Below are 11,412 nucleotides of genomic sequence, written 5' to 3' on the forward strand. Positions count from 1 at the left end.
GTGTGCAGGAGGCAGCTGATCGATGTTGATCTCTCATCGATGTTTCTAACTATCCCTCTCCCTTCCTCTCTGTAAAAAAACAATAAAATTTATTTTTTTAAAATAATAAAATCACCACAGCTCACCTGTGCAGCTTCACTGTGTCCCTGCCTTGTGACCACAGCAAACGCTCCCCCAGCCCACTGTGCTAATCATAGTCCCATCCGCCCGTGACGCTCTGGGTCAGGCGGGAAAATGCCACCTTTGGCAGGTCTCTCTCACCTCCCCTTGAGGAGCTGTTTTTAAAAATGCCACTTGAGCCTGGCTGGTGTGCTCAGTGGTTGAGCACTGACCTAGTAACCAGGAGGTCACAGTTCAATTCCCTCACAGGGCACATGCCCAGGTTGTGAGCTCGATCCCCAGCAGGGGGCGTGCAGAAGGCAGCTGAACCATGATTCTCTCTCATCATTGATGTTTCTCTATCCCTTCTCTGAAATCAATAAACAAAACGAAAACCCTTTTTTTAAATGCCACTTGATTCAAGGAACCCACATCTTGATACCAGTTGTTAATGAAAATAAGCTTTATTACATCAAGTAATAAATACATACAAAGATGCAAACAGTATTAGTCACTTTCTTCCAGATGTTTGGATCCACTGATGGGAAAGGCGGAATTGAAATCTACATACATCCTTAGGGAAAATTTCAGGGGTCCTTGTCAGGCGAGGTTCGAGGTTCAGTAAGTTGCTCTTTCTTCTGTATTTATAACTTGTGCATTTTAAAGATTGACTTCAAAGTACTAATAGTCATGCAAATGCTTAAGCAAAAAAAAAAAAAAAAAGTTACACTGAGCAGAATTTATACTCTGTGGCGAACGGGCACTGGCTACTAAAGCGCTGCCTTAGGACTCGCTGAAACAAACCCTCAGAGTTGGATCAGCTCAGAAGAGAAACAGAGAACCACGTGAGTAACAGAAATGTATCCAGAAGAGACACACCGGTATCCGGAGGCCAACTAGTTAGCTGTGATAGGTAACTGACGTGCATCATGTAAATCAATGCTTAGAAAAACACAAAACGCCCTGGGTAGTTCCTAACTAATATGTAAACCTAATAACTGCAAAACCTCTTCTCCATCTCAGCGACAGGAGGTTCGGAGCCTGACGAACCACGGGAGGGGCAGGGGGAGGAGAAACCAAGCTGTTACCATTTTGAAAACGAGTTTCATCTGAACGGGGGGCATGAGCTGTCACTTCTTGGCAGAAGATGGAAAGCCTTCCGCGCTGACTCGGAGGCTAGGACCTGGCGTTCCGCTCCGTCTCGGCCAAGCACTCCCGAACCAGCCCTCTCGCGTGGATGATGCCTGGAAGAGAAGAGGCAGGGGCTGGGACCGTCCGCCGGACCCGGTCCGGGAGAGGAATCCGGTCCAGGAGAGGAATCCGGTCCAGGAGAGGAATCCGGTCCGGGAGAGGAAGAGGACTTCCAAGGAGGAAGAGGGTCCTTTCACCACCAGCCAGAGAACCCTCGCACTGAACTGGGACCCGCATCCAACCACCCAGGCCTCCACATGGTTTAAAAGGCACTAACGCCCTAGCCAGTTTGGCTCAGTGGATAGAGGGTTGGCCTGCAGACCAAAGGGTCCTGGGTTCGATTCCAATTAAGGCACATACCTCGGTTGCTGCCTGAGCCCTGGTTGGGGTGCGTGCAGAAGGCAACCAATCGATGTGTTTCTCTCACATCAATGTTTCTCTGTCTTTCCCTCTCTCTTCCACTCTCTCTCTCTCAAAGATCAATAGGAAAATAACAAAAAAATGAAATATATATATAAGGCACTAACATTCCCTCCCCCCTCTCTTCTTTAATGTTTTCATTAATTTCAGAGAGGGAGAGAGAGATAGAAACATCAATGATGAGAAAGAATCATTGATCGGCTGCCTCCTACACGCCCCACGCGGGATCAAGCCTGCACCCCGGGCATGGCCCTGAACGGGAATTGAACTGTAACCTCCTGATTCATAGGTTGATGCTCAACCACTGAGCCACGCCTGCCCGGGCTCCTTCCTCCTCTCAAAGCCCTTCCCTACTGGGGTCTCCCTAACCCCTTCCTTCTCACTCAAGGTGCCGGCCAGCCAGCTCTTCAAGACGGGACTCCACACCACTGCGTTCCCTAGTGGCACAAGTACCATCTTTAAGCCTGACTCACTTTGAAGATCCCACACGTTAAAGTTGTTGTTTTTCTCTTCTTTTTTTTTTTTTTTAAATATATTGATCTTAGGAAGAGAGAAAGGGAGAGACATAGAAACATCAATGATGAGAGTCTTCATACATCAAAAGGTTTTGGGTTGGAATGCTGATCAGGGCACATACCTAGGTTGTAGATTCAATCCTCAGTTGGGGCGTGTATGGGAAGCAACCGATAGATGTTTTTCTCCCTCTCTCTCCCCCCTCCCTCCCCTTCCTCTGACAATTAATGAAAACATGTCCTTGGGTAAGGATTTTTAAAAATTCCATAAAACATTCTGGGCTCACTGGCTGTTGATCACCGACCTATGGACAGTGTGCCGCATTCCCTCGTACCCACTGTGGCCCTCTCACCTGCTCCCACATGAACTGGCCGCTGGGCAGGACCGCTGCTCGCCCAGGCTGTGCCCAGAGTGGTCACTGGGTGTGTCCACACCCTGACTTCACCACGGCTCCCGATTCTCGGCCAGAAGCTCAGGCCCAGCATTGTCCCGGGGATCCCCATTCAGGTAACCAGTGCCTCTGTCGGACTAACCGAGGCCCCAGGCTGGATCGGGGTTCAGCTCCACACCCGCCCAAACCCTCTCCGGTTCCAGCCTCTGACCGCCAGTCCCCTTCCCACAATGCCGTGCCTGTGCTCACCAGCCCGGCCCTGCCATCGGTCCTCACAAGGCTCCCAAGCACCAGGCGCCCTCAGCGGCCCTGCCTGTCCCCGCGGAGCCGCGACCCCGACAGTGGCCCCCGCGGATGCCTGTCCGTAACCCGGCTGCTCCTCTTTTCCTCCAAGGTGCTTCCCGAACCCTCTGAAGATCCCAAATCCCTCCTGAAATGAACTTCACTCCAGACCACTGGGCTCTGCCTGCCACCTTCTAAAACAGAAGTCCTCCCTCCTCTCACGTCACAGGGCCTCTTCCCTGTGCTGTTACCTCCGTCACAAAAGCACTCAATGCACTCCCGTCGCCTGCCCGGGACTTGCACAGACACACTCCGCCCCCCCCCTCCCCCCCGACTCCATGGCCGCAGGAGGGCAGCAGGGAGGAGGCAGAGCTCCCGAGTCCTTTTCAAAGCAGAGGGACCCTCCTGGCAGCCACAGGTGGGCAAGGCTCACGGCTGAGCTGCCCCTCTTAGAAGCCCCTTCCCATCAAACCCCAAGCCCACAACCCAGAGCCGCTCGCCCTGCCCGATGCCTCCCCATTCCCACGGCAACTCTAACAAACCAGGAGCCCCTGTGGCTCGGCGACCCCCCCCCACCCTCCCTTGAACCCCTAGAAAACTTTCACAGCAGTAATGGGCCGGTGCCTTGGGGTCCCCTGCTGGACGCACCTCGTTTTAGTCTCTCCATCGCGCTCTTGCTGCCCGCATACGTGGGTCGGATCTCTTTCCCCAGCTCTTCGATGATGGCCAGCAGCTCAGCATATTTGCTCTGGGGCACCTGGCTGTTCCCTGTTCCCTAGAATCAGAGAGCAGGTTCAGATGGACTGAAACCCACCTGGCTCCGGCGCCAGTCAGGGCCGCCACGTGCCTGCGGCAGTCAGGACCTTGCAGCAGCCAGGACGGGATGTGGAGGGCAGGCGGCGGGCCGGAGCGGCTGTCCCCGCTGAGGGACACCTAGAGAGCAGGGAGGTGGCCCGACTGGCCTCACACTCCAGGATCCCACCCGGCAGCGCCCAGAAAGCTTCCTACATCTCCACGGCCTGTCTCACAGCAAAGGCTTCACTGAGAACGTCCTAGGGCCCAGGGGGACGAGCAAGTATGACCCAGGGGCTGAGGGTGCAGAGCGAGTGGGCGAGACGGAGGCCACGCCTGGGGTGGGCAGGACCAGAAAAGTCACCAAGGCCATCCGGACGGAGCCCTCCTTCCCCACTGGCAGGGCTTGCCCCACAGAAACCCTTTTCTCCAGACACCTCAACAGCCCCAAGCAGCACCCAGACCATGAGGCTGGGTTCCCCATGGGCCTCTTCCTCCTCCTCCTCCTCCTCCTCCTCCATCTCCATCTCCTCCTCCTCCTCCATCTCCATCTCCTCCTCCTCCATCTCCATCTCCTCCTGCTCCATCTCCATCTCCTCCTGCTCCTCCTCCATCTCCATCTCCTCCTCCTCCTCCATCTCCATCTCCTCCTCCTCCTCCATCTCCATCTCCTCCTCCTCCATCTCCATCTCCTCCTCCATCTCCTCCTCCTCCTCCATCTCCATCTCCTCCATCTCCTCCTCCTCCTCCTCCTCCATCTCCTCCTCCTCCTCCTCCTCCTCCTCCATCTCCATCTCCTCCTCCTCCTCCATCTTCATCTCCTCCTGCTCCATCTCCATCTCCTCCTCCTCCTCCATCTTCATCTCCTCCTGCTCCATCTCCATCTCCTCCTCCTCCTTCATCTCCATATCCATCTCTTCCTCCTCCTCCTCCTCCTCCTCCATCTCCATCTCCTCCTCCTCCTGCACTTCCACCTCCTCCTCCCCAGTGGCACCAGGACCGGCCTTCCCTCCTGGAGGCCCTCGCCTGCTCCTCCCTCCTTCTCTGCTGCCTCTGCTGCTTAGTCTCGAGGTCCTTCCTCTTCTCCTGGTCCAGGTCCTCAGCATCCTGCCGGCGCCTCCTTGTGGCCCCGCACTCCTCCTTCCGCTGCTCCCGCCACCGCCTCATGGCCAGGGCGTTGCGCTGCCTCTCCAGGCTGCGCTTCAGCCCATCCTCCCGCCGCCGCCGCTTCTTCAGGCGGTCCCTTTCCCGAGCCCGGGCCCGCTTCTCCTCCTGGGACAGGACGGCCTGGCGGGGCATGGCCGGGGAGCCGCCACCTCATGCCCAAGGACAGTGTCCATGGCGACCTCAGAATGTGGCAAGTTCTGGCCATGAGAGAGAATCTTGCAGCTGGCAACCGTGGGTCCCTCCACAGGCCGCGTTTCCCTGGCAGGTGCCACGGTGGCTGCCTCCACTATGCTCCTACCAGCCCGGGGACCCCCACTTGACAGTGAGAATACCAAGTCTCAGCAAGATTGCCAGGTGGGGGTCCTGTTTTCAGAAGGCAGAACCAGAGCCCGGCCAGCATGGCTCAGTGGTTGAGTGTCGACCCATGAACCAGGTCATGGTTCAATTCTAGGTCAGGGCACATGCCCGGGTTGTGGGCTTGATCCCCAGTGTGGGGCGTGCAAGAGGCAGCCAATCAATGATTCTCTCTCATCATCGATATTCCTATCTCTCCTTCTCCCTTCCTCTCTGAAATCAATTAAATATATATATATTTTTTTTTTTATTAAAATATATTTTATTGATTTTTTACAGAGAGGAAGAGAGAGGGATAGTTAGAAACATCGATGAGAGAGAAACATCGATCAGCTGCCTCTTGCACACCCCGCACTGGGGATGTGCCCACAACCAAGGTACATGCCCTTGACCGGAATCGAACCTGGGACCCTTGAGTCCGAAGGCCGACGCTCTATCCACTGAGCCAAACCGGTTTCGGCTAAAAATATATATTTTTTAAAGTGGCAGAACCAGGTGTAAATCCAAGTAGCCTCGCTCAGGAGCCACCAGCTCCTCACCACATGCATCTCGAGTCCTCTTTGCTGGGGCTGCGACCTCGTGGGGTGGGCGTGGGCACCGGACCTCTCCTCTCTGTTCCAGGTCAGACCCAGAGTCAGGTCAGGCCTTCTTCCCCAGGCATCAGGCACAAGAAGACCCACTGGGGACATACATGGGGTGGCGGCCCCCCAACAGAACCGCAGCCCCCAGGGCTTCCATCTTTCCCTGCGCTCCCCATCGCCCATCCCAGCTCAGTGTCCCCATGAAACACCTTGCCACCCTCTGAGATGCCTCAGGTCCTGAACATGAGTCCAGAAGGGTCCTTGACCTGAGGAAGCTCTGATGACGTCCATCCATCCTTTCTCCTCCTTCGTCCCTCCCACCGAGTCCCCGGCCCCGCCCGCTGCGCATCACCCCCGCCGCCATACCTGCGTGTAGCCTAGAGATGGTGGTCCGTAGTCACTCAACAGCTGGCGGTACTGGGAGGACGTCGCCATGCTGGTGGAAGGCGGGTGGACGCTCCCAGCTAGGGCGGAGGAGAGAGCAATCGGAATCCCGTAGCTGTGACCAGCCGTCCCCGAGGCGAGGATCGGGGTCTGCCACAGGCCCCCTGCCCGGGACCCATGCTATCAACAGGGGCCTACCATCTCCGCAGGGCAGAGAACCCTGCTCCTGTCCTCTAGTTTGGCCTTGGCCGACCCCTGGCCTCGACAACTGATCGTAAAATGTAACTAACAGGCCGCTGGGCTTGGCACCCACCGCAGCAGCAGACACCGCTCCTGAGGTCCGTGACCTCCTTCCCATCCCTGCCGTCGGGAGTGGTACCAAAGACGACAGGTGCTGCGATGCTCAGCCTAGTCTCCCTGTTCCCCAGGGGCCGATCACCTCGAGCCACATCACGGCCACAACTGCCCTCTGCACCCGAGGCTGGCCCACACCTGGGCTGCGACATCCCCTGGGCAGGGAGACGGGGCAGGGTTTGGATCTGAGCCCCACCCCTGGCTGGAGATGGGTGCACGGGCCACCAAGTCAGGAATCTGGAGTGTACCACGGCCTGTGTGTCCTCAGACAAGCCCTCACCCTCTGAGCCCATCACCCCCTCCCCACAGAGGGGACAGGACTCTGGAGAGTCTGAGTCTACGCCCAGATGACTTGCACCCAAAGAAGGGAGGGGTGGCCCCACGTAGGGACTGCAACTCTCGGAGACACTGTCCCTCGGCAGCGAGGGGATCCCTGGGCCAGGGCCCAGCGCAGGAGGGCGTCTCCTGAGCGGGGTGGGCCGCCAGCGGGGAATTCCCCAGCTCCCGCTCAGGAGCCGGAAGCATGCAGACCTGTAATGGCGTCCGAGTGGCCATTAGCGGGGAAAGGATGTCCTGTGGAATTACAAACAGCGGTAACCATGGAGAATTTACCTAGCCCTCCTCGGCAGCTGCCCGCCTGCCTCCACGCCCGGCCAAGGAACAGCTCCCCCCGGCCTGCCGCCTGCAGAGCCAAACGGTCTCTCTCACACGCAACACGGCGGGCTCTGCAGACTTGGCCCCGGGGAGGGACAGCTGGTGCCAGGCTGGCCAAAGCGACCAGCTGCTCATCTAGTGTGGGCAAGGGGAGGGGCCGGGAGGGGGAAGTTCAGGAGCTCAGGCTGATGGGGCTGGAAGGGGCCCTCGAGAACCCGGGAGCTCCTCGCTGGAGAGAGAAACAGGCCAGAGAGGGTGGGCCCAGGCCACACAGCACAGGGGAGGCTGACCCCAATGCCGGTCCCTCTGTCCAGGAGCGAGGGACAGCTCTATACGTTCACGCTCAGGCCTGCCCTGGATTTACCCACCGGGAGCCCAGGATGATGCTCAAGCACGGGACACCGGGCTGCCGGCAGGCTCAGTGGTTGAGCGTTGACCCATGAACCAGGAGGTCACGGTTCGATTCCCAGTCAGGGCACATGCCTGGGTTGCGGGCTCGATCCCCAGTGTGGGGCATGCAGGAGGCAGCTGATCGACGATTCTCTCTCATCATTGGTGTTTCTCTCTGTCTCTCCCCCTTCCTCTAAAATCAATAAAAAGATTTTTTTAAAGCATGGGATGCCCAGTCAGGACCCATGGATACTGCCACTCCAAGAGGGCATCTGGGCACATCTGGGCAGCTCTGAGCCTCTAAAGCGGGGAGGATAACGCACTGTGGGACCGTGCTGCTCAGCAGGAGGGCTCCCTCCCAACCAGGGCCCAGGATTGGGGCAGGATGGCTGCCCTGAGCTCCCCTCACCCTATCAGCCAAACCCCAATTTCCTGCACTTTCTGATGTGGGCACCGAGTGTGGGCTGGTTAGCTCAGGCTCTGCAGCTCCAGAACTGGATTCTAAGCCCGGCCGCTACAGGTTGTGACACCTCCCAGGATGCTCAGGGTGAGGGTGAGGCTGGGGCTGGGCGTGGATCATCCCACAGCACTTGAAGGCATCCGGAAGATGCCAGCGCCCTGGCAGAGGTGGGCTGGCATCCCCGGGCATCCTCCTGGTCTTCTTTCCTGGCCAAGTTGCCAGCCCAGCTGTCCACACCTGGCTGTGTGACCTCAGACAAGCCTCTTCCCCCTCTAGGCCTCGGTTTCCCCATCTGTTTGAGGCAATGGTTCCCACCAGAAGGTCCAATGGCTCTAGGTTGGGTATTAGGGGCTGAGGGAGGAGGGAGGAGAAAGTGCTCGGTTTGGGTTGGGCGGGAGGGGAGTCAGGCAGCAGCTCAGGGCAGGTGACCCCCACTGGGTGCCGTGCACCCCTTTACTCTGTGTTGAAGAGGGGGGTGTCTGTGGCCCTGGGGAGTTGGCAAATGGCCCCGAGTTCCACTCATGCCCACTGCTTCCCGCAGACCCCCGGTGGGGCCGCACGAGGCCAGGGAGAAAAGCTGACTGGGTGTGAGCGCTGGTCTCGGAGCCGCAGACAATGCGCGCAGTGTGCGGGGACCAGGGAGGCCGAGGCGGGGAGGGACTCGGAGGCCAGCAGCTCCTGGGGCCAGGCGCGCCTCCCCGCCCCCACGCCAGACAAAGAGCGGCCTGGGCCTGGGGAGCTGGCGGCCTTCCCGCCACTTGGGGCGCCTGGGGGGGGGGGGGCTCTCCGGCGGGGAGGCGGAGGCTTTGTCTAACTCCGCCACTGCCACCGCGGGCCAGGCCGTGGCTTGGCAACCCGCGCGCAGGAGGCAGGGCTGGAGGGCATGAGGGATGATGACAAGGAAGCCAGAGGAGCGCCAGCGGAGAGTCCATCTTGGATGCGAATGGCAGGGGGAGATGGGGCTCCGTGAAGGGGTCCACGGGCAGGGGGTGGCCCCCACCGGAACCCCAGGGACCCGGGGACCTCGGCACTCCTCCTGGATCTCGCCAGAGAAGAAGAAAACCCGCGCACAGGTGCCGGCAGCCCAGCACCGGCTGCAGGGCTCCCGAGTGGGTGCCTGTCACTCATGACCCCAGACCCCAAAGGTCCCAGTGTAGGGTGAGCCCTCCCTCACCCTCCCCACCCCAGGATGACATGGGGGGGAGGGGAGGAGGGAGGGGGGGAGGGAGGAAGCCTGCCTGGCCCACAAAGCCTGTCTCTTTGAGGTTTGAGACCCCAGAGCAGGTGAGGACATTTGAGAAAATAGTACTGTTTGCTCTTGGGGCTCAGAACCCACATTCAACTACACCCCCCCCCCCCCCCAATCCATACCTGAATCTTAACCCTTGTTCATCCCCAAGTCTGTATCCAAAAAGTTAAATACAAATGTGTTCACCTGTATGTGTGTATGACTGCGTATTGCTGTTTGGGGTCCCTCTGCAGGTTTTTGGAGTTAAGGAGTCGACATTTGGAGACAAGGCCCGAACCTGCGGCCAACTGCCAGCGCCAGCGTGGCATTTCTGACCGGGAGGCCAATCCCCTCCCCGCGGGCCTCTGCCCCCGCCCCCGCCCCCCGAATGCGCCTAGCTTTTGGGGAAGTCCGTTTCCAACCAACTGTCTGAAGGAGAAGGACCGGGGGCGACGACACAGCCCGCCCCCTCCAGACTCCACCATTTCCCAGGCCCCCTCCCTGTCTCCCCCGGCCCCTGGGGCGAGGCCCTGGGCGCAGCCTCAAGCTGCCTGACAACTTCTGGAGGAGTTTCCTGGGACCTCCGGGCTGCGGCCCCAGGGGAGGGGAGAGGATGGCCCTTCCCGACTGGGGCTGGAGGAGGCCTTCTAGGTGCAGACTTGGGGCCCCCCCCGAGATGTGAAGCCCGGCTCCGATGCACCCCCCCCCCCCCCGAAACACACACACCGCCTGCAAGCACGCAGGGACGCCCGCTCCTCTCCAACTTCCTTCACACCGCGCACACCAGAGGGGACCTCCCACGTGCCCCGTTCTGAGGACCCTGCTCCCGCGCGCCAGGCTGAGCCCCCATTCATTGAGTCCCCTGCACCGCGGGGGACCCCCGCCCCTGCCCAGCTGCCCTGCGCCCTCCCGGGCGGCTGCACCTGGCACGCCGCCGCCCCCGGCCCTGCCCCAGCCCGGTCTGGCCTCGCACGTGCGCCTCTGCAGCCCGGGCCCCCCAGCCCCGGCCTGCAACCCCGCTCCCCACCGGCGGCCCGGGCCCCGCGCCCCGCGCCCCGCTCCCGAAGCGGCCCGGCCGCTCCCGACTCCCGCCGGCAGGGGCCCTCGCCGAGCCGCCCAAAAGCTGGAGGAAAAAGGAGCCGAGGAAGCTTCCCCCGCCCTCGCCCGCCACGCTCCCCGCGAGCCCTCGGCCGCCGGCGTGGGGGGGACCGCGGCGGCCGCCCGCGCCCCGAGCCCCAGCCCGGCCCCGGCCCGAGGCCCGGCCCCGCGCGGGGCGCACCCGCCAACTTTGGCAGCGCGGGCGCCGGAATCATGGCGGCGGCGGCGGCCGCGCTGCCCCGGGCCGGGACCCGGTGCCCGGTCGCCCCCGGCCTCGCGGGGCCCCGGGGACCGTGCCCGGGCGCGCGGGCCCCCAACTTGGCGGCACTTGGGGGCGCGGCGCGCGCGGCCCGCGGGGCGCACTCACCGGCGTTGAGGGAGGCGGCGGGCATGTGCGCGGCCAAGTTCGGTTTGTAAGACATCCCCCCGGGCGGCGGGGCGCGGCGGGGCCCGGCCCGCGAGGCGGCGGCGGCGGCGAGGCCGGGCGGCGGCGAGGCGGGCCCGGCGTCCGTGCGCCCGTCCGTGCGCCCGCCGAGCTCCCGCGCACTTTTTGTTGTTGACGGCTCGGGCCGCACCGGCAAATATGGCCGTCCCTCACCCTGACACCGCCGCAGTATATCACCCATACATCGGGCGGGCGCAGGGGCGGCCGCAAACTTTGAGCCGAGCCAGCGGGGCCGGCCCGGGCCGGGAGGGGGCGGCCCGGCGTCAGGGGGCGGCTCCGCCCGCGGCCGCGCCCCGCGCCTCCCCGCGCGCTCGGCGCCCGCAACTTGGCAAAGTTTGGGGGGCTGGGGTCCGGGCGGCGCCGGTGGCCCGCGTGGGTTCCTTTCTTCTTCTTCGCGTCCAGCGCCTGGAGGTTTCTTATTTTACCGCTTAAGGAGAAAAAAAAAAAAAAAAAAAACCCTTTCATTTTAAATAGCAAGGTTGGATTTCGGCATTACTTTTCGTCCCCTTGCCTGTGGGGGCAGGCATGGAAAATTACCTGGAGAAAATGGTGGCGAATGGTATTTTTAAAGCACGTAGGATCCTTCCAGACGCCGAGGTCTGGCTCTTC

General features: G+C 60.8%; 1 protein-coding gene across 2 annotated transcripts; it reads right to left on the reverse strand.

Annotated features, from left to right (window-relative positions):
- Positions 1 to 538: 538 nt before the first annotated feature.
- On the reverse strand, positions 539 to 11,064 carry CDK2AP1 (cyclin dependent kinase 2 associated protein 1). Of its 2 annotated transcripts, XR_008555269.1 has the most exons (5): positions 10,726 to 11,064; positions 6,157 to 6,254; positions 3,545 to 3,671; positions 1,188 to 1,343; positions 539 to 798 (listed from the first exon to the last, which is right to left on the reverse strand). XR_008555269.1 is itself a non-coding variant. In XM_054712605.1 (4 exons), exons 1-4 carry the CDS (start codon positions 10,982 to 10,984, stop codon positions 1,276 to 1,278), a joined length of 552 nt encoding a protein of 183 aa, XP_054568580.1. In that variant the 5' UTR covers positions 10,985 to 11,064; the 3' UTR covers positions 539 to 1,275. The 2 variants fall into 2 exon arrangements, 1 of the variants encoding a protein (XP_054568580.1); XM_054712605.1 differs by having other exon boundaries at positions 539 to 1,343.
- Positions 11,065 to 11,412: the final 348 nt, after the last annotated feature.

The sequence above is a fragment of the Eptesicus fuscus genome, chromosome 23 (genome assembly GCF_027574615.1).
Source record: "Eptesicus fuscus isolate TK198812 chromosome 23, DD_ASM_mEF_20220401, whole genome shotgun sequence".
NCBI lineage: Eukaryota > Metazoa > Chordata > Mammalia > Chiroptera > Vespertilionidae > Eptesicus > Eptesicus fuscus.

Coding starts and splice junctions, on each gene's coding strand:
- CDK2AP1 (XM_054712605.1), bottom strand. CDS start 10,984: ATGGGTGATATACTGCGGCGGTGTCAGGGTGAGGGACGGCCATATTTG. Junction 6,255..10,725: donor CGCCGCCTCCCTCAACGCCG/GTGAGTGCGCCC, acceptor CCTCCGCCCTAG/CTGGGAGCGTCCACCCGCCT. Junction 1,344..3,544: donor GATGGAGAGACTAAAACGAG/GTGCGTCCAGCA, acceptor CTTCTCTTCCAG/GCATCATCCACGCGAGAGGG.